The sequence below is a fragment of the Gorilla gorilla genome, chromosome 22, assembly GCF_029281585.2.
Source record: "Gorilla gorilla gorilla isolate KB3781 chromosome 22, NHGRI_mGorGor1-v2.1_pri, whole genome shotgun sequence".
Classification (NCBI taxonomy): domain Eukaryota; kingdom Metazoa; phylum Chordata; class Mammalia; order Primates; family Hominidae; genus Gorilla; species Gorilla gorilla.
In genome coordinates, this window is record NC_073246.2 from 33,043,658 (window position 1) to 33,066,627 (window position 22,970).

Consider the following 22,970-nt stretch of genomic DNA (forward strand, 5'->3'; position numbering starts at 1 on the left):
AGACTGAGCTATTAATAATAAACTATTAAAAGGTTGAATCTGATTTTGCTAAATTATTTCTTGCCATTACCCCACTACACTTCCTCATTGGAGAGTGAATATTTACTGTAGGAATAGACCTGTTCAAATAGGTCAGTTGCTGTCAAACCAGTAACACGTCCCCTGAGCCAACCCTTCTATATCTATCTCCTTCTCAAGGAAGCAGAAATAAAGTCAAAAACACCTCAAGCCTTATAAAAGGAAACAAGTTGAACATCCTATTTCCAGACCTCCCTGCCGATCACTCGGACAGCCCGTTCTGAGGGGGGATGGGAGAGTCTCACCATGCACATAACGCAAAACACAATCAGAATCTCAATAACCAAAACAAAGGCAAAAAATGCAACTGACCATTAATTAAACAAAAAAATGCAGATTACATCTTTCTGCCATTTAAGTATAAAAGAGTAGAAAAATGTAAAGATGCTAGGCAAATTCAACTCCATACCAACTCCGAACCTCCCCACGTCCCCCACCAAAAGCCACAATACAGACTTTATGAACAAGGGTATCCAGAGGGTAAAAGGACAGAATACGGGGAAATGGGAAAGGTGTAATCACTGTCATTCGGATTGAAAAACAACTGAGCTAGAAAGTCATAACATAATCAAACCTAGCAAGATAGGATTCAAACAGCAAAGGCGCTCACCAGATGAAGTGTTCGATACATAGAGTCACCGGACTTGTCATTGTTTTCAATCCTGGGCTTGCGCTTTATTTTCCACAGTGCAGACATCATCAGGAATGTATTCTCATGGTAATTAATTCTACCACCTGACGTGTTCAGCACGGAGACAGAAGTTTCTTAAAATATTCCCAGAGCACCAAACGCCTCCTAGCTCTGAAGAGAGCATCCTCTCATATGGACGTCCCATGCTGGTTTTCCCATGCAAATCTACGGCCACGTCTCAACGCAGCAAGGACAGCGACGGTGAGACCCCGGAGCTGCACTCGCTTCCCACCAGTGCCCTCTGGGAAGCTGTCAAAGGCTAAACTGTGGACCAGAACTCAGGCTTTGATTTCACCTGGCTAAACAACAAAAGTTCCAGAAAGGGAGAGCTGAAACTGGCAAGAAAACAAAGCATAAAATGCCTCCCCGGGATGTAAGCGTCTCTGCCCTGCAGCCTGAGATCAGCTGATTGGCCAGCATCCTGCACTGCTCAGGAATATTAAACCTGCCCGGCTCCGACAACTTTCAAGGCATTCCACACTGAGTCAAGAGCAGGCAACTAAGAAAAGTTGTGTGTGTGTGTGTGTGTGTGTGTAACAGTTGATAATTTCACATTTTTCCACTCATGCTTTGTTATAAAAGCAGACATTTCTGAGACAAAAACAATATGGATGAGAAAGAAAAAGTCATTCCTAATGGAAATGTCCTGAAAATTTTTCTAACACATTTGCTAAATGGAAAACACAATCACAGCTGCCAGGAGGCCTGGAATGCATGACACATGACCGCACTGCCCTGAAGCTAATTAGCATTCATCTCCAGAAACAAGAGTTTTCAATGAGAAGCAGAGAAAAAAGTAGCCAGCGATGATGAGGCTTTTGGAGGTTGTCACCCACAGTCACAGGAGAGAGGAGGCGGCTCAGAAAGAGAAAGGCTGCTAGACTGTCCCTGCAGTGTGACGTTCCCCTGCCCCTCCCCAGCGGCTGTGACATTCCAGTACCACCACGCTCAACAACAAGCATACAATTATTTACTTGCTCAACTCTAAAAGGCCACACATAGCAAAAACTGCTATTCAGTACAAGTGCAAAACATACAGAACTCCAACATGCTTTTTCTTTATGCTGACCGATATTATGTAAAACAGTCCATTTAGAAAGAAACCAAGAATATTACACAAAATCAACAGCTCTAACATATTCAGCTGGAATAAAAAGTGATTATTTGTTTCTGTTTATTTAGTTATTTACACATTTACATCTCTACACTCAGCCTCGTGCATTCAGACAAGGCTAAATCATGCTTCCGAGTTTAGACAGCTAACGATTGAAAAATTAATTTTCAGCTTATTCTCAAGAAAAGCTTCACACTTACATAGGAGACGCATCAAAAAATATTTAGCCCTGATCAAGAAACTTAAGGTGTTTGCTTGCTCTTACTTTAAATCATAAAAAGAGACACACAGAAACATTAAGCATTAGGAAAAAATTTAAGTGGTTTATGGCTGTATATATAAATGGCCTACAGCACCACTAATAAATTAATTCCTTCTTTTTATGAAGCCCAGTATTTAAAACCAGATGTTAACAATCTGGACACAAGGTAGTTTTAACATAGCCACTAACAAGACAAGACCTGGAGCCAAACCAGGTTTGCATCCCGGTTTTGTCATCACAGAGCTGTGTGACCTTCAGCAAGTCGCTTAACCTCTCTGTTCCAGTGCCCTCATCTATAAAATAGGGCAAATAATAGTATCTCTCTCAAGAGTGTTGTGAGGCTAAGATGAGTTAATATGGAACAGTGCCTAATATATATAAGACCTTAAATAAGTATTACTTCTCATTTACTATTAATAACACACAGTAGAACTCAGTCACCAAGAACTGCTCATTTAAGCTTTTTGCGTTCAAATACCCTAAGTGAGAAATTTAATTGACCAAAGGTTATTTTAGCTAACTAATTTGAGTTGCATGACAAAATTTCAAATAGAGAGGATGAAGTCTGAATCAAAGCAAAACCAGGAAGTATTTCGGACACAGAATTACACAGTGCTCCTCACATCCAACTTAGCAGAATGAAATACGAACTTATGGTTTGAATGCAGTCTACTGCATGATCTTTAAAAATATTCAAATCATCACCCAAACTTCTTAATTTTTTTTTTTTTTTTGAGATGGAGTCCCACACTGTCTCCCAGGCTGGAGTGCAGTGGCGCGATCTTGACTCACTGCAACCTCTGTCTCCCAGGTTCCAGCATGCCTCAGCCTCCCGAGTAGCTTGTCAATAATTTTGAGAAAATTCTGTCCCTTTTTAGAAAGCCCACTAAGAATTTCTACAAGAAAATCTTCGAACAGCACCATCTATTTCTATATTTGACCCTTCATGTTCCAGATAAGTTCAAGAGCCTTGTTCTCTGGAAAAAGAACCACGGAGTCAGAGCGACACATGGGACCAGTCAACAAAGCCCTGGAGCCTCTTCCGTCCTCTCCACTGCCAGAACCTCATATTATACAGGACTCTGTTTATGACCTCATGACTCACTATATTTAACACGGAAACGATCTCTCTCAAAATCCACAAGGAGATGAGAACACTGACCTATCAAAGTAAAGTAAAAATGACCTAATCATTTTGGATCCAATACTTTTTAAGTGTTCAGAAATAAATGTTTTAGATACAGGAAAAATAGCTATTTGCCTAAATCGAGTTAGAAATTGAAAATTAATATTTTTAGTTCTTATAATACTGTAACTTAATAGATACCCTTCAAATTGTCTTACATCAGTATGGAAATATCTGTTTCTCCTGAGGACAACTGACCGACCCCACAAAAGTAAGTGGGTAAAAGAAATGTAAGGGTCACCTAAATAAAAAGGAACTTTAAGCAGTTGGTTTTTTTAATTTGCCTTAAAAGGAAACATGTGCATTTCCAATGATCTGCTTTTTAATTAACAACCAACAACATAATGCCTTTCAGTCTATAAATATTAATGTTGCTTTCAAATATTAAATTTTATATTGTGCCCAACTTAAAAAGACAGTGAGAATGAAGATCCTACAGTCAGGAAAGAGAAACAAATATGGATAAAAGATACTGAAGAATCAAATATGTGCACACAATAAAGTCCTACAGAATATACACATCCAGGGGGAATCAAAACAGGAAATGTACAAACGTAGGTTTTCAAAATAATAGTTCATGTTTGAAAAGCATTTTTCCATTATCAATGTGCTTTCTCATAGTTATATTATTTGACCCACCCAAAAATCCAATCTCCAAGCAAAGGTAAGAATCACCCTGATTTTGCAGATGAGAAAACAAAAGTATACAGTTATGTGATTTGCTTAGGTTAAGTGACTAGTAAGTGTCAAGCAAAAAAATGAGAGATCGTAGAGAAATATAAATATCTCAACAACATTATAGAAAAAGATGAATAAGTATGGAAACAAAATCACACACAATTGCTTTTTTTGGGGGGGGCAGTGTCGTTTGGATTCAGGTAACACAGAGGTTTTAAGTTGGGTTGTGTTTTGAAGACTGTGGTAAAAGAGGCTACTGACCCATGGAACTCTTTATGAAGTGGAATAGAAGCATGATAAATTATGGGCAACAGGCCGGGTGCAGTGGCTCACGCCTGTAATCCCAGCACTTTGGGAGGCCAAGGCAGGTGGATCACAAGGTCAGGAGATCGAGACCACCCTGGCTAACACGGTGAAACCCCGTCTCTACTAAAAATACAAACAATTAGCAGGGCGTGGTGGCGGGTGCCTGTAGTCCTAGCTACTCGGGAGGCTGAGGCAGAAGAATGGAGTGAACCCGGGAGGCGGAGCTTGCAGTGAGCTGAGATCATGCCACTGCCCTCTAGCCTGGGCGAAAGAGCGAGACTCCGTCTCAAAAAAAAAAAAAAAAAAAAATTATGGGCAACAATTTCAGTGTCTTGCACCAAAAAGTCAGGAGAACGTTCTTACTATCTTCAACTAAGGGAAAGTGTATTTGGATTAATTTTAAAATATGGTTTCTTTCCCTTTAACATAAAAGTTGCTCACTTTTAACAAGAGCTGAATGCAGCTAATTCAAAAGGAGTTCATTACAGAAACCCTAAGTAGCAAGAAAGCATAGCTGACTCAATCCCACATACTTTGGATGCTGTTTCATCCTACACAAATGAAGATGTAATAGGGAAATGGAATAAAATTATGGCATTAACTGGGAGCTCCAGCAGTGGCAGAAATTTAAGAAAAGGGATTTTATTTCATTACGAGTGATTTCTCCCCTATATTCTCACATACAGGTTTGTTACCAAGGCTATAATTTGGATTTCATTTCCTGCTATTCAGCAACATCTCAGAAGCAAAAACACTTCGTCCATGGAGAGGCCTGGTAACCACATACAGCTGTGTAGGTGACATTGTCAGCTGTGATTCTTCAGTGGTTCAAAGCATGGGATGCGAAAATGAAAATCTCTCACCTTGCTGCTGTGATCAGTCTCATCTGAGGATTCCAAGTCTGGCCCCTCGGTCTCCTCTGGAGCAGTCTCAGCACTGCTGCCCTGCTCACTGCAGAGGCTGTGCCCTGTCAGATGAAATCAGAGGAAAATGTGGGTCAACATGGATAGTAATTGCTAAAAGCCACCCCTGTGTGAGGGGGACAAGGAATCTCGCTCATGACATGTACATATACTGTAAGACCCTCCAAGTACAAGCTCCATCACCTGGGCTCAATCAAATTAAAATGATAGTTGTTACTGTTACTACTAGTATTATTACTTTATATTTTTCATAATAAATAATAATTGTTGTGGATTGAATGTCTTTGTCTCCCCCTATACAAATTCTTATGTTGAAGACCTACCCCTCAATGTAATAGTAGTTAGAAGAGGGATGTTTGGGAAGTAATTAAGTTTAGATGAGGTCATGAGGGTGGGGTCCCCATGGATGAGATTAGTGTCATAAGAAGAGATAGAAACCAGAGTTCGTTCTCTCTCTACCATGTAAGGACACAGTAAGAAGGCAGCCATCTGTAAGCCAGGAAAAGAGCCCTCACCAGGAAACTGAATTGGTTAGTACCCAGATGATGGGGCTTCCCAGGCTCTAAAACCATGAGAAATAAATGAGTGTTGTTTAAGCCACTCAGTTTATGGTATTTTGTTACAACAGCCTAAGTTAAGACAATAATAATTTATAATAAAAGAATATATATAATATACTAAAAAATTAACTGATTTTGTTGATTTTACAATTAGCAAATTGATGAATTAATTCATTAATTACTAAAATAATTAAATAAGCCATACTGAGAACAGTACAACAAAAAAAATGACTGTCCCATATCCATTACCTGAAAAATCCTGCAACGTCTGGTTTTGCCAAGTCTGGCAAACTATAAACATCTTATAATACCTGCTCTTCCCATGATATTCTGTGCAAAACTACAAGCAACTTTCTTCCTTTGCTATTTACTGAGTGCCCACCACAGTGGTTCTCTATAGTGGTCCTCTGCATTGAGAAGAGAATATGAGGATCACTTTCCCCTGGGGTGCTTCTCAAACTGACAGAGCATCTGGATCCCCATGGGAACATGTTAAATGCAGATTCTCATTCAACAGGCATGGGGTTGGGCCTAAGATTGTGTGTTCCTTACTAGCTCCGAATGATACTAATCAAAACTGCAGGTCCATGGACCACACTTGGAATAGAAAGACTCTAGAACATTAAAAACCTTCTCTAATTGAATCTGAGAAGACAGTGGATTGAGTACCACTGTCCTAAAATATGAGGCACTGGATCACGGACTAGAGCACTATCAATATAACCAGACAACAGAGAAGGAAAGAGAAGAAATGGGAGCAGAAGGAGCCTCTGATGCTTTAGATGAAAGATTCCGTCTGCAAAGTGGCTACCTTGCTCCAATGACACCATTACAGCCGTAAGCTGCCTGGCAACACTTTCTATTCAGGTCCAAGCTGGCCAGGAAAGTTAGGGAGGAAGTGGACCCCTGAGCAAACTTGGCACCAATGCTGCCTCCTACCATCCCTTTCTTCTCTGGAATGAAGCACCAACTAAGTGAGTGTACCCTGAATGGCTTAGAGGTTTCTGTGTGTTTCCCCACCTTTTGGCTCTGGCTCTTGGATTTTCTTGTGTTACTTTACAGTATTTGATCACTCATTACTTGCTCTTAAGGTGGCAGTGGTCAAAGAAGGAAGCTCAGTTAACTTGGCAGATATCATCTATGCCAACTGCCATTGCCAAAGCAAAAGTGCTTGAATATTTTGCACAGGGGCAATGACCTAGGTACAGGTATTGATCCCTGATGTGGAACAGCTGGGAACACAATGGCAACAGCACTCAGTGCTCTGATCACAGGAACCACAGCATCCTCAGTGGGACGTCGGAGCAGCCAGGAGGCACGACTGACAGGGGCCCCCTTCACACTGTGGTCTGCAGAATCACAACCTCCTGGAGTTGAACAACCCATACACTGTGCAGTGAAATGCTGTAACCCTGCACATCCCATTGCTCACAATGCCTAGGATAGCTGATGCTCATAAAATAGTGGGAAAGCAAATAAAAGGATTTCCTTTTTTTTTTTTTTTTGAGATGGAGTTTCACTCTTGTCACTCAGGCTGGAGTGCAGTGGTGCAATCTCAGCTCACTTCAACTTCTGAGTCCTGGGTTCAAGTGATTCTCCTGCCTCAGCCTCCCCAGTAGCTGGGATTACAGGTGTGCACCACCACGTCTGGCTAACTTTTGTATTTTTAGTAGAGACAGGGTTTCACCATGTTGGCGAGGCTGGTTTTGAACTCCTGAATCCGCCCACCTCGGCCTCCCAAAGTGCTGGGATTACAGGCATGAGCCACAGTGCCCGGCTGGATTTTCATTTTTAATAATACTGTTGAGAGCCAGGTTTCCTGAAGAGCAAACAAATAAATCTACAAAACACTTAGAAATGCTAAATAAAGTAAAACAAAGGTCCTTTTTAAACAAAGCTGAGCTCCAAAAACTCTCCAAAGCCCAAATGAAGAAGATAAAGTTGATAAAGGAAGTGGGGTAGTGTCCATGCTATGGCAGCCTAAGTATATCCATCAATCCCCAAGCCCTAAAACAGCGTTTCCCACAGGGTGTGAGAACCTGTTGGTGTTAGCAGGGGGACAATTCTTTTGGGACAGAATTGTGCACTTGGTAGGTACACTTGGCACTAGGCTCCCTGGCTCCTGAGCACCAAACGATTAGGACTTGATTGCCAATGTGACAATCAAAAATGTACCCACACATTTCCCAACAGCAGCACCACCCAGTTTGAGACCCACTCCCTGAAGCCTTCGGTTTTAACCGTCAGCCCATGATACATGATACAGAAAACAGGGCTTGGGTCAGTACAACTTCAGGAGTTAGAAGTGAATCTCCCACATTCATATGGTTCCCCTGAGGGGCTACACCCCTCAGTCTAAAAAGACATAGACTAAAAGAAAAAAGTGCTCACTGGCAAAAGAAAAAGAGATGGAAAAAGAAATTCTGCCTATACTTTGGGGTAGGAGGGTGGAAAAGGAATACAGCAGGTTTCTTTCCCTGAGATTCTTTTTTTTTTTTTTTTTTTTTTTAGAGACGTAGTTTCACTCTGTAGACCAGGCTGGAGTGCAGTGGTGTGATCTCAGTTCACTGCAACCTCTGCCCCATGGGTTCAAGTGATTCTCCTGCCTCAGCCTCCTGAGTAGCTGAGATTACAGATGCCCGTCACCATGCTGGCTAATTTCTGTATTTTTAGTAGAAATGGGGTTTTGCCATGTTTGCCAGGCTGGTCTTGAACTCTTGACCTCAGGTGATCTGCCTGCCTCGGCCCCCCAAAGTGCTGGGATTACAGGCATGAGCCACCAGGCCCGGCCTGTTCCCTGAGATTCTTTTTCTTTTTCTTTTTCTTTTTTTGAGATGGAGTCTCGCTCTGTGGCCCAGGCTGGAGTGCAGTGGTGCAATCTCGGCTCACTGCCAGCTCTACCTCCTGGGTTCACACCATTCTCCTGCCTCAAGTCTCCTGCGTAGCTGGTACTACAGGCGCCTGCCACCACGCCCTGCTAATTTTTTGTATTTTTAGTAGAGACAGGGTTTCACCGTGTTAGCCAGGATGATCTCGATCTCCTAACCTCGTGATCCGCCTGCCTTGGCCTCCCAAAGTGCTGGGATTACAGGGGTAAGCCACTGTGCCGGGCCCCCTGACATTCTAATCATAGGACTGACTTCATGTGTTTGTATTCCAAGGCATCTGGTAGGAGCAAAAACAAATCTACTTTGGAAGAATTCACTCTTAATGATGATATCATATAATACCCAGCTTTGTCAAAGAAGAACCCATAATCCCATATTATAAAACACAAGAGGCAACACATCACTATGAGCAAGAGGCAACAGACACAATAACTGACAAAATCAGACCCCCAAGGAATGATACTGTAATGATCAGATGTAGAATGTCAAATAAGTATGCTTAAAATATTTTTTTAAAAGAAGAAAGGGGGCTGAACACAGTGGCTCATGCCTGTAATCCCAGCACTTTTGGGAGGCTGAGACGGGTGGATCACCTGAGGTCAGGAGTTCAAGACCAGTCTGGCCAACATGGTGAAATGACATCTCTACTAAAAATACAAAAATTAGCCAGGGGTGGTGGCACATGCCTGTAATCCCAGCTACTTGGGAGGCTGAGGCAGGAGAATCACTTGAACCTGGAAGGCAGAGGTCGCAGTGAGCCAAGATCGCACCACTGCACTTCAGCCTGGCAGACTGAGTGAGACTCCGTCTCAAAAAAAAAAAAAAATAATAATAATAATAATAATAATAATAATAAAACAGAAGAAGAAAGAGATAATTTCAAAAAACACCAAGTAAATTAATAGAATTTTTAGAAATAGAAACTATAACCAATGAACACTCAATAGATGAGATGTAAATTGACGAAATGAGAGAAGACTGGAACATCTATCCGAAGACACTGACTTACTAGAGTTCCTAAAGAAACCTTCAAATGTTAAAATTATCAATATGGAATTGCATTTTCAGCTAAAATATCATCCACGAAGGAGACTTTAAGACTTTTGAGAAACAAAGAATGAGAAAGTTTATCATGAACAGAATCTCACTGAAAAAGTTCGCTAAAGGATGTACTTTCAGGTGGGGAAAGAAAGAAAAAGATCTGGTGTACAAGCGAAAATGATAAACAGCTGATACACACACAGGTAAGTCTTAGTATATATGACAAACCCCCCAACTCCCCAAAAAAGGTACTTGGGGGCAAAAAAAAAATACAAACTGTAACTAAAACAGTGGTGGAAGTGATTATATTTAAAGCCATTTCATAATTTTATGCAAGAGGGAACTAGAAACACTAACTTTGGTTTCTGTTAATAATCATCTTAAAATTTTAAGATCAAACACTAAAAGAACAGAAATAGATTATACAGGTTGAAAGGAGAAAGCAGAATTTATAAATGCAACCTAGAAGAGGACAGGAAAGGAAAAGAAAAACAAGCAAGACAAATTCAGCAAAACAAGATAATAGAAACAAATAAAAATACATAGATATTCTAAATAAATGTAAAACAGGCTAAACGTAATACTTAAACTTCATGTTTAGATTATAGAAAAAAACTGCAAAACAAAGCCCCAGCTGCATGCTATATGGAAGCAATAGACTTAAACACAAAAGACACACAAGATTAAAAGGCTGGAAAACTATATTAGGCAAACATAAAGAAAGCCTCAAAAATGTCAGACACAATCGATTAGTCAGGATACAGAAGATGTAGAAATCAGTAATTATACAGCTTGATCCATGAATGCATTTCAAACCTATTCCCAAGAAATTGGTGAATATACATTTTCCATAAGAATTAGCAATTTATGCAAATAGGCCACATATTAGGCCACAGTGTAAGTTTCAAGCAATACCAAAGAATCTGTATGGATGCAGACCACACTGGCAACATTTTTCTTGGAACTAAATATTTTATGAAAGAAAAAAAGGCCAATAACACCCAAGACAGTTTTAAAAAAGAAAAACAAGATTAGGGTACTTTACCTACCAGATCTCAAAACATATTATAAAATTACAGTAATCTAAAGCAGTGCACAACAGGCTAACAGAACAGAGAGCTCAGAAACAGAGCCTCCATCCCATGCAGATGTTCCTCAACCTATGATGGGGTTATGTCCCAATCAACCCATCATAAAGTCAAAAAATCATTAAGTCAAATCATCATAAATTGGGGACCATCTGGCCAGGTATGGTGGCTCACACCTGTAATCCCAGCACTTTGGGAGGCGGAGGCATGCGGATCATGAGGTCAGGAGTTCGAGACCAGCCTGACCAACATGGTGAAACCCCATCTCTACTAAAAATACAAAAATTAGTCAGGCATGGTGGCACACACCTATAATCCCAGCTACTCAGGAGGCTGAGGCAGGAGAATCGCTTGAACCCAAGAGGCGGAGGTTGCCGTGAGCCAAGATTGTGCCACTGCACTCCAGCCTGGGTGCCAGTGTGAGACTCCATCTCAAAAAAAAAAAAAAAAAAAAAAAATTGGGGGCCATCTGTATATGGAAATGTGAAATACAGCAGTTGTGCCATTGCAGACCAGTGAGAAAGGAATAGAATATTTGATAAATGATGCTAGGACGGTAGATTACCCACGTGAAGAAACATAACATTGGAACCTAACTCACACCATTCACAAAAATCAGTACCAGAGATATAAATCAGTATATGAATAGCCCAAACTGTAAATCTTTTAGAAGAAAATATAGAAGACAGCGTTTATTACTTCAGGGGAGAGAGAGATTTCTTAAACAAGATATAAAGAGTACAAACCGTGTAAGATTGAAAATTCAGATTTTGCTGAAATTAAACACTTTTGTTTGTAAAAAGGCACCATAAATACAAGAAGATATGTCACAGACTGATAAAAGTTATCTTCAATACATATAACTAACAAAATGTTAACATCTAAAATATAAAAGAACTCTTACAAATCAATAATTGGCGGCGTATCTGATTCTAAAGCATATATTTTTTTATCCCCATATGTCATGTTTTCTACCCTTAACTGAAGGTAAAAATCAATAAAATGAATTAAAATGGGCAATGCAGTTTGCAGCAGATCGTTTGCAAAGATGACAGTGATTATTTCTTTCATCTCTTTAAGCACAGACTTTTATGTCTATTTCGCCACTCCATGAATTTGGGCTGGTGTTGTGATTTGCTTTGATAATATGTTAATTGTGATCCAAGGCCTCAAGTGACTTTGCAGTCTCTGGTCTTGCCCTGCTGGGAACTCTGAGCCTACCATACAAAGAAATCTCAAGCTAACCTCCCATGAGAGACCCCAAGGAGAGGAGGCCCAGCTGTTTAGTCACCATACGTGAGAGTGAGTAAGGACATCTTAAACCCTCCAGCCCCAGTCAGGCCACTGGATCACAGAGCCACATGAGTGACTCCAGGGAAGGTTAGCAGAATAACCAACCAGCTGAGCCTGGCCCAAACTGCTGAGCCACAGAACAGTGAGCAAGTAAAACAGTTGTTTCAGAGTGGTTTGTTACGTGGTAGTAGATAACCAATAAGTGGTGAGGGGGAATTTCATGATACCAGAAAGCCAGAAAGCAGGAGGTGACAGCGGTACGCTTCAAGGAAGCTGAGGAGAGACACCAGCATGGCAGGAAGAGGGAATTCAAGTGGGAAAGGGCATTGTTCTCACTCCCATACTTGAGGGCCTTCTCTAAACACTCCCAGCTTAAGAAGTGTAGACAACAACATGGTCAAGTTTGTTTGTTTTTTTTTAATCCCATACAAACAGAGTTTTGCAATTTCCTACTCTAGCCTCCCCTGTGCTACCCACAATAGTAGTAGGTGAGCGGCTTTCCCCTAATGATAGAAATTGGAGGAATTATCCTCTTTGTTCTGGACATTCCTGTCCCCACCTACTTACCAGGAAACAAAGCACGACAGCTCTGCTACCAATCAGAGAGAGAAGAAAGCTGAAGATAAGGCTCAGTTGTGGCCGGAGAAGCAGGCAGAGCCAGCAGGATGCCCATCCACATCCCGGTACTGAGCACACTGCCAGGCATGCAGCAGGTGCCTGGGGAGAGGAAGAGGGCTCGGTCTAGAGAGACAAAGTCTCAGGGAATGAAGAAGCCCAGAGCAGGACTGTGGACTCTCTCAGACAGGGATCACAGGCCAAGTCAAAAGCCGCTATAGAGCCCGGCGCAGTGGCTCACAACTGTAATCCCAAACTCTTGAGAGGTTAGAGCAGGAGATCACTTGAGTCCAGGAGTTCAAGGCTGCAGTGAACCATGATTGTGACACTGCACTCTAGCATGGGTGACAGAGTGAAACCCCAATTCTATTTGAAAGAAAGAAAAAAAAACTGCGGTAACGCTGTAAATAGAATTGATTGTTGTGAACAGGTAAAATCAATGCTTTGCCTTTTAAGTTACCTACAGTAATATTTTTGTGACTGCGAAAACGTTTGCAGTCAGTACCTCTGACGCACCATCAACAGGACAGACAACGAGGAGATCTGGGGAAGTACAAACATATTAGTGCAGTTTACATTGAGATTTACCTTTCATTTACCCAGATTACACACATCTACTTTGGTTTCATTCAAGTCCATGTGGGACTTAAGCTTAAGGAGGAAGAAAAAAAATTCTGGCCTCGTGAGATGTCTTAACAATGTGCTCTAAGCAGACCCTCCAATTCAAACATTGACAAAGAGAAACAATTACAACACTAAACTTTTAAAAGGTCTTTTTAATGCCTGAGTTTAAATCCCTGATGGAAAAAAAAACGATTGGGGGTGGGGGCAAAAGAAAGCTTAGACACTGTCAATAAAGATATTTAGCTGGAACTCAACTGTTAGGATATAATTTTATTTTGCGTTTCAGTCATTTTACTGTTACAAGATTTTAAGAATTCCATCTAAATACCCATAATAACATCAGCATAAACACTCACCCCTCCAACAAAGCTAAAAAACAAACGAAGAAAGAAAGAGCGAGAGAAAGAGAGAGAGAGAGAAAGAAAAGAAAAGAAAGAAAGAAAGGAATGTTACAACTTGAACTTGGTAGACAAATAACTTCTTTTTAATCAAATCTCAGTTTTTGTTTCCTATAAAGAGAAATTTAAAATTCCATTAAAACTGTAGATTTAAAATAGTACTTCTTTTTACTCAAATGTCACAAAATCTCAGTCTTTGTTTCCTATAGAGAGAAATTTAAAAATCCATAAAAACTTACTAATCCTGTTAGCTTGCTGTGAAAGTCAAATATACATTAATAATCTTTAAAAATATCAAAATAGAGCATCTCAGTCTCCGAAACATGTTTTTTTCACATGCAGGATTTGACGGTGTCATCAATCAAATCTCACTGGAAGTAACCCCGCCCCCGGCCATAGCAGGGCCCACACAGGCAGGCCATGTGCTGTGTGACAAGAAGCACAGCAGGCCGACAGTTTACGAGGCGCGCATGTCTCCAAATGTTATCGACAAACAAACAGAGGACCATGTGCTGCCGGGTATCTGTGAGACTTCAGAGAATCTGAAGCCCTGGACCATATTTGTTTGTGGGAAGAGAAATCTGTGCAGTTCCTCTTCCTTTGCCGCCCCTCCCTGCCGCCTGACTGTCTTCGGTTTTCAGAATCGAGCTCCAGGCCATCTCCATGGAACATCAGACCAAAATAGAACCTCACACTTCACGGGTACTGCACAGAGGCACGTCCTGCCCATGCAGACCAAGCGGCTGTCCGTGCTCAGCACTTGGCAATTCCTCACTCTGAAGCAAGTGCCTTCGACTTTCACGGCTATCACAGAGGTCTTTCCTGTTCAACAAATGCTGCTTAATCTACTTCCTGCAGGAGGGACACTGGTCTGGACTGCAGAGCACAAGCTTCCACTTGGCATCAGACAGACACGCCTGAGGTTTATCAAAGGGTCTGACTCTGCAACTCCAGCGTTGGCCCTAATTGCCTTTAACATGCCATGGGCCTGCTGTTAGCCACACGCACTTGGCTTTCTCCAACACAGCAGCAGGAATAACCATTTTTTGAACAAGAAGCAGCTCTTGGAATGCTAGAACTTTTATTATTTTTAAAATTGTTACCTTTTTTTTCTTTTTCTTTTTTTGAGAGAGAGTTTCGCTCTTGTTGTCCAAGCTAGAGTGCAGTGGTGCGATCCCGGCTCACTGCAACCTCCACCTCCCGGGTTCAAGCAATTCTCCTGCCTCAGCCTCCTGAGTAGCTAGGATTACAGGCACCTGCCACCACTCCCAGCTAATTTTGTGTACTTTTAGTAGAGACAGGGTTTCACTGTGTTGGCCAGGCTGGTCTTGAACTCCTGACTTCTGGTGATCCACCCTCAGCCTCCCAACGTGCTGGGATTACAGGCGTGAGCCATCGTGCCCAGCCTGTTACTTTCTTTTTTAGAGATAGGGTCTTGCTTGTCTCACAGGCTGTGTGTAGTGGTATGATCAAGGATCTCTGCATCCTCAACCTTCTGTGCTCAAGTGATCCTCCTGCTTCAGCTGCCTGAGTAGCTGGGACTACTGGTGCACACCACCACGCCTGACTAATTTTTAAATTTTTAGTAGAGACAAGGTCTCATTATGTTGCCCAAGCTGGTCTCGAACTCCTGAGCTCAAGTAATCCTCCCGCCTCAGCCTCCCAAAGTGGTGGGATTACAGGTGTGAGCCACAACGAATGCCTGGCCTCTGGCACTTTTATTGTAATCCTGTGGGCTACTCATTGAGGTAAACCAAGGCAAGGCACCTGCTTCGCCCCAACTGGTCAAGTGGAATTCTAGGGACAATCACAGCACAGCGGTATGAACCACAAAAATAAAGTGAACGTGAACCCAAAGAGAGAGATAAACAGGCGTTTGAAACTTTGGAAAGACACTAATGGTGTCACTTGAACTATGATTCTTATAATTTGCATAAAAGCTGAGGTTTTGCATAATTACTGTTACATAATTCCATTTATTTTTTCTTGGCTTTCTCCTTGATGTAAAAAGGAAAAACAAGGCCATAAATGGGGATTTGTGTTGGAATTCTCTCAATAAATGCTTTATAAAACTTTTTTTTGAGACGGAGTCTCCCTCTGTCGCCCAGGCTGGAGTGCAACGGTACGATCTCGGCTCACAGCAACCTCTGCCTCCCAGGTTCAAGAGAGTCTCCTGCCTCAGCCTCCCAAGCAGCTGGGATTACAGGCGCCCGCCACCACGCCCAGCTAATTTTTGTATGTTTAGTAGAGACGGGGTTCCACCATGTCGGTCAGGCTGGTCTGGAACTCCTGACCTTAGGTGATCCACCTGCCTCGGCCTCCCAAAGTGCTGGGATTACAGGTGTGAGCCACTGCGCCCGGCCTGTAAAACTTTTTTTAAGAACTGTTTTACATCTGGATTTGCTTTGCTTTCCTATATTGATGTTCCCTGCAACATTTCCCTAACAGGGTGATAGAGCTATACCTTTTAATAAATTAGGCCAGTAGTTCTCAACTGGGTAAGATTTGGCTGCCCAGTGGCCTTTTGGCAATGTCTGAAGATATGTTTGATGGGCACAACTTGGGGAGGTGGCGTACTATTGTCTTGTAGTGGCTTGCAGGGGTACTGCTAAACATCAACACACAGGACAGCTCCCCACAGCAAAGCATTACCTAGCCCAGATTGTTAATATTGCTAGATAAGATCAGTATTCAAAATAAATCACACAAGAACACAAGAGAGACTTTTTTGAAACCTCATACAAATACAGTTCTGCAACTTCCTATTCTAGTTTCCCCTTTACTGCTAAGATCTTTTTATAAAAACAGCCACTGAAGGAACTATCTTTTTGTCCTAGACATCCTTCCCTTTTTTTCCTACCAATACGTATGAAAACAAATGCTTAAAAAAAAAAAAAAAACAGATTAAAGTAGCTCCAGTAAGACTGCAACCAGAACTCAGGGATGGCAAACAGCCAAGGATAGGAAACTGAGTCTTACAGAGAACACTCAGCATAGACTCTCCTTATGCAGATCCTGGCTTTCTAAGCCAATGTGGCAACCCATTCAGCAGGCTTCCCTCATAAACCAAGGAACGGGAGAATGGAGAATGTACTACAGGACCACCTAACAAATTTTCATTACAAAAAAATCTCAATGAAGCAGATCACAAAATGTGATCAAGAAACTATAGAAGGTTTGCATGTCACCGTAAAATTCCAATTATCTTATGATTCCATCAAGACAAGAAAAAGGACAGGGAGCAGTAACCAGGAAGAGTTGGTGACCTAAGGCAGTGGCTCCCAACCAGGGCTGGACATTAGAAGCAACCACCAGAACAAATGCAGACCCAGACCCCATCCCACACTAGGTGACTCACGAGCTCTGAAAAAGGGCCCAGGAACCTCAGCATTCTAGACTACAGCATTCAGTTCTTTCTACTCGAGAAAGGAAAATATAAACAAGCTGTAATTCACAAACTTAGTTATCAGGTAATTCACCTGTTGCAGACTGAGGTGGCGTAGAAGGCAGGGAGAATACTGAAAAAGAGCAATCTCTGGTCATAGGCCAGGGAATCCTCATTTCCCCCATAAGAGAATGGCTTCAGGTACAAAACATTTATTGAGCGCTTACTGGGTAATATTCTAAATGCTTTACTTTTATGCCTCATTTGGTCCTCACAACAGCCCAGTGAGATGACAGTGTGGCATTATCCCCATTTTACAGGTGAGGACACTGAGGCACAGACGGATTAAGCATGACCAGGTCAAGGTCATGAAGCTGATGAACATAGAAATGGACTGATTTCTGGCCAGGCATGGTGGCTCATGCCTATAATCCCAGCACTTTCGGAGGGTGAGGCAGGTGGATCACCTGAGGCCAGGAGTTTGAGACCAGCCTGGCCAACATCGTGAAACCCTGTCTCTACTAAAAATACAAAATTTAGCCGGGCGTGGTGGCAGATGCCTGTAATCCCAGCTATTTGGGAGTCTGAGGCAGGAGAATCAGTTGAACCTGGGAGGCAGAGGTTGCAGTGAGCCGAGATCCTGCCACTGCACTCCAGGCTGGGCGACAGAGTGAGACTCTGTCCCCCCTACCAATGACTGAGTTCCAAAGAAATGGACTAAGTTCCAAATAACTTGGTTCCAGGCCCTAATCTTAGCCAGTAGGCTGTGATGCTTCTACATAGAAGAAACAAACCTCTCTATGAGAAAGCAGTTCAGAAATAATCCAACTTTGAAAGCTAATCCCATACTCACTCAGGGTCCTTAAGGGAGGACCTGGCCAAGTCTGATCACTTGAGTTTGTGAGACGGTGGAGCTCTGCAGGACAAGCCTCCAGCAGCCAGGCAGCAGCCAGCACTCACGTGGACCCCAGGGTCCCTGAGACCCAGCAAGGCTCTCTGTCGAGGACACCAATCATCCACCTTAACTTACTCCCATCAAACCTCAAACCTGCCACTCAGGATGTTTCCTATTTTTGTTACTTCTAAATTTAGACTAAGGCTGTAGTCCATCCTGCCCATTGTACAAAATTTTCTTGGTTGTTTTCTATTTTAACTGCAGCGGTCTGCTGATACTGCTTTATCTCTGCCCCATCACAGAGCAATCTTTCAGTTATTTTATCCTGTTTATTTGCCTCCATTTTTATCTTCCACTGTTAAGTGGGGACTAGGAAGCAGAAGCAATTAGAAGGCAGATAGGCAGAGACTCAGCTGGAGAAGTGAAATGCCTTCTCCCCACCAGCAGGTCCAAATGGGCTGCTACTTGACCAAGTATTCAGGAATTCTTTTTTTTTTTTTTTTTGAGACGGAGTCTCGCTATCACCCAGGCTGGAGTGCAGTGGCGCGATCTCGGCTCACTGCAGGCTCTGCCCCCTGGGGTTCATGCCATTCTCCTGCCTCAGTCTCCCGAGTAGCTGGGACTACAGGCACCCGCCACCTCGCCCAGCTAATTTTTTATATTTTTAGTAGAGACGGGGTTTCACCGTGTTAGCCAGGCTGGTCTCGATCTCCTGACCTCGTGATCTGCCTGCCTCGGCCTCCCAAAGTGCTGGGATTACAGGCGTGAGCCACTGCGCCCGGCCAGGAATTCTTCTGAAATTTACTAATTTTGAAGCCAGTTTTAGAAACTTTACCAAAAACAAAAACAACAAAACAATACAGTGGCTTTACTTTCATGCTTTATTCTAGAGTCAGTCTGATTACCTAACTTGACAAAGCAGACTCTGTTCTGAAGGATTTTTCTTTTTTGATGGAGTTTCGCTCTTGTTGCCCAGACTGGAGTGCAATGGCACAATCTTGGCTCACCGCAACCTCTGCCTCCTGGGTTCAAGCGATTCTGCCGCCTCAGCCTCCCTGGTAGCTGGGATTACAGGCATGTGCCGCCACACCTGGCTAATTTTGTATTTTTAGTAGAGACGGGGTTTCTTCATGTTGGTCAGACTGGTCTCGAACTCCCGACCTCAGGTGATCCGCCCACCCTGGCCTCCCAAAGTGCTGGGATTACAGGCGTGAGCCACCACGCCCAGCCTGAAGGATTTTTGATGATCGTAAAACTGCAAAATTTTAAGAGATAAAGCAATGTGGCCGCGCACAGTGGCTCATGCCTGTAACCCAGCTCTTTGGGAGGCCGAGGCAGGCAGATCACCCGATTTCGGGAGTTCGAGACCAGCCTAACCAACATGGTGAAACCCCATCTCTACTAAAAACACAAAAATTAGCCAGGCGAGGTGGCAGGTGCCTGTAATCCCAGCTACTCAAGAGGCTGAGGCAAGAGAATCGCTTGAACCCAGGAGGCGGAGGTTGCAGTGAGCCAAGATGGCGCATTGCACTCCAGCCTGGGCAACAAGACCGCAACTTCGTTTCATAAAAAAAAGATAAAGCAATGAAAAAACAAAAAGCTACACTAAAACATAAACTGGAGAACAAAATTTGAGTCATAGTTATTATCAAACTTTCAGCTCCATGCCTGGCGGCACATAGTGAATACTTAAAAAATATCAGCTCCGAGTTATGGCCGCTTAATTGAAAAAAAAAAAAAACCTTCCAAAGATGATCCCAAAATTGCAGTTTTAATGTGTTTTAAAATAATGGCAGGGTCCATGGATTTAGCGCACAGCCTCCAAAGGTGAGCGGTCTGAAGGAGGTAACGTGGTCAGTTGTAAAGTCCAGTTGTTTAGTTTAAAACTCCACCACACAAAAGACCAGACAGCAACTGTATACACAGAAATACTCAGATATTTCTAAAACAGATATATATAAAATGCATTTTAAAAATCTTTTAAATGCATTCCAAGATTTATTCAATGCATTTTAAACTCTATTAAATGTATTTTAATAGATTTTTAAGCAAACACACGTACACGTACATATACATACACAGATTTTTTTTTTTTTTTTCGAGACGGAATCTTGCTCTGTCGCCCAGGCTGAAGTGCAGTGGTGCGATCTCAGCTCACTGCAACCTCTGCCTCCTGGGTTCAAGCAATTCTTTTGCCTCAGCCTCCCGAGTAGCTGGGATTACAGGCGCCTGCCACCACGGATGGCTAATTTTTGTATTTTTAATAGAGGTGGTGTTTCACCATGTTGGCCAGGCTGGTCTCAAATTCCTGACCTCAGGTGATCCGCCTGCCTTGGCCTCCCAAAGTGCTGGGATTACAGGTGTGAGCCACTGCGCCCGGTAGACTTTTTTTTAAAAAAGAAGAAAGAAATAGACCAAAACATTAACAGTGTCTATCCTTAAAAAAACAAATTGTGAGCAATCTCAGTCATACTTTACATCGGGGACAGCGAATTTGCCATACTTTTGGCTTTGCAGACCCTAAGTCCTTGTCACAACTACTCAACTCTGCCATTACAGAAGGAAAACAGCCAGAGACAAGGTGTAAATGAATGGCATGACTGTGTTCCAATAAAACTTTATTTACAAAAACAGGTGGTGGGCTGCTTTTAGCCTATGGATTATAGTTTACCAACCTCTTTTCTTTTTTTTTTTTTTTTTTTTTTGTATCTGTAACCCAGAAGAAGGGCTCAGACAGAAGAAAAAAATCCAAAGAAAGTTGAGTATACACTGTTGCTTATAGCACATATGTGCAAGCTTATAAAATCCTTTAAATAATCTAATCTAACATAATATGTCTCATTCAAAGTCATATTCCAGAAACAACTGTATCTGTGAACCATTTTATGGGATCGAGCCTGCCATCTTGTGGTCACATGAAATAACAGCCTTTATGGTCTTCATTCTCCTTTATTAAGGGTACACAACTCACTGGAGCCACTTTTCAAAAATTTGATTGGGATGTGGGGACCACAATAACATAATGAGTCAAGGAAGTCAACTGTAACTGAGAGCAATCAATTTTCTGAAGCTTCAACTTGTCAAAATCTTCCAAGGAGCCAATGAACAAAAGAATGAGGGGTCCAACTTCCTTAGCAAGCCAAGCTTCAGAAAATGACTTGAAAAACAACAATAGCAGGGCAAGAATATCCAAGTACCCAAGAGCCTTCCATTTCAGATTTTGAACGGAACGCTCCTTTTGTATCCCAAGCTTTGAAAAGAGAAAATAATGACAAAACCCCTACTTACTAAATCAACCCAAACCCGAGAACCCGGTCATGGAGAAATAAATGATAGTAATCTATGCTGTTCATCTGTTCCATCATTCACTCACTCTCCTGCTGAACAAGAAAGGGCCACCCATGTAGCGAACCACATGTAAAGAGCCGGGAAGACAAAAATGAGGAATATAAACCCAGTCTCAGGAAACACATTTAGGCAAAAAGAGAGACATAAGCAAGTAAGAATCGCATGATCTAATGAGGGCCCATATGGAAGTCAAATTTGCAGGGTTGTGGGGGCCCAGAGAAGAGAGCTAACTCTATGGGGTCCCAGGAAGACTTCGAAAGGCAGGTGGCACTCACGCTGCTTCTAGTAGAATGAGCACAGGTTGCCAGAAGGAGGGGGAGAGGAAGGAAGGGCAGGGCAGGGGGGTCACTGAAGCGCTTGGGTTCAGTCTTCAGGTTGAAAAAGTCCAAAAGACAAACAGAGCTCTGCACACATTTCCACTCTGGGCCTCTCAGCATCTCAGCTCACGTCCTTCTCTCAGACAGCAGGAAAGCAGGGCTGAGTGGTGGTTTGGAAGATGACGATAGAGAAGGCAGGAACAGAGGTAGGACTTAGTCTCAGCATCTTATGTGATTCCCAGCACTTGTTCTTCTTCTTCTTTTTTTTTTTTTTTTTAAGAGACAGGCCTCTGTCTCCCAGGCTGGAATGCAGCAGTGCAATCACAGCTTACTGCAGCCTCAAACTCCTGGGCTCAAGAGATCCTCCTGACTCAGCCTCCCAAGTAGCTGGAACTACAGGTGCTCTCCACTATGCCCAGCTCTTTTTTTTTTTTTGGAGAGATAGAGTCTCGTTATGTTGCCCAGGCTGGTCTCAAACTCCTGACCTCAAGGTATCCTCCTGCTTCCACCTCCCAAGTGCTGGGATTACAGGTGCGAGCCACCATAAGTGGCCCAATTCCCAACACTTCTGTGCCTCTGTATCTCTATCCACAGCAAAGTCTTCTAAATATTCACCTTTCCCCAAAATGAGAAACAGCAGAAGCATTATAAAGCTGCCCATGGGTGACAGGTGGATTTGTAGCAAAACAGTTCTATGAGAAAATAAAGTTCCCTGCGCCTTTGAAATTTCAACAGGAAATGCAGGGCCAGTCATCAGCCCATCTTGCGCACACATTTTATACCACCTGCCAGACAGAGGCACTCACTGAAACACACAAGCCGCATGATAAACTCCCCGGGTCGTGGCACAACGGAGTTCAGACTCGCCCCCAGCACCCTGCACAGCCATACCTGGGTTGCTGGTGAGAAAGGCGAGGGGGCTCTCGCCAAGGTCGGCAGGGCCGTCCACTCGGTGGGGCGGGCTTTCCAGCAGCTCCACTCCTTCCTCCAGCTCGGGGTAGGTCCTCACCAGGAGGCCCAGCGAGGGCTGTGAGAGGAAATCTTTGAGCATAGAAGAGTTCAGGGCGTCAGCAGCACGATTATTGATCTCAAGAATCTCATCTCCCGCTTTCAGGCCTGCCAACGCAAGATGGAAAATTTTTAATTTCACACACATAATCAGAACACAACAGCTTAGGAGCTCTGCTATAAAGGGCACACCTGCTGTGGGTCTCACAGCCCCAGGTGCTGCTGCAGACAGGCTGCGGTGCTCGGGAGTGATCCTCAGGAGAGGACAGGGG

The 22,970-nt window shown here is 42.8% G+C and overlaps 1 protein-coding gene across 11 annotated transcripts in view; it reads right to left on the reverse strand.

Annotated features, from left to right (window-relative positions):
- The window catches only part of TIAM1 (TIAM Rac1 associated GEF 1), a 443,241-nt gene that overhangs the window by 41,636 nt on the left and 378,635 nt on the right, over positions 1–22,970 (reverse strand). For 10 of the 11 annotated variants that reach the window (XM_063702595.1, XM_063702591.1, XM_063702592.1 and 7 more), the window contains 2 exons: positions 22,582–22,806; positions 5,179–5,282 (listed from right to left, as the gene is read on the reverse strand). In XM_063702595.1, the coding sequence (XP_063558665.1) occupies positions 5,179–5,282; positions 22,582–22,806 (329 nt within the window). Of the gene's footprint in view, positions 1–688; positions 1,607–5,178; positions 5,283–22,581; positions 22,807–22,970 lie in introns of those variants that run through there. The other variant, XM_031005151.3, reaches the window with a different exon arrangement.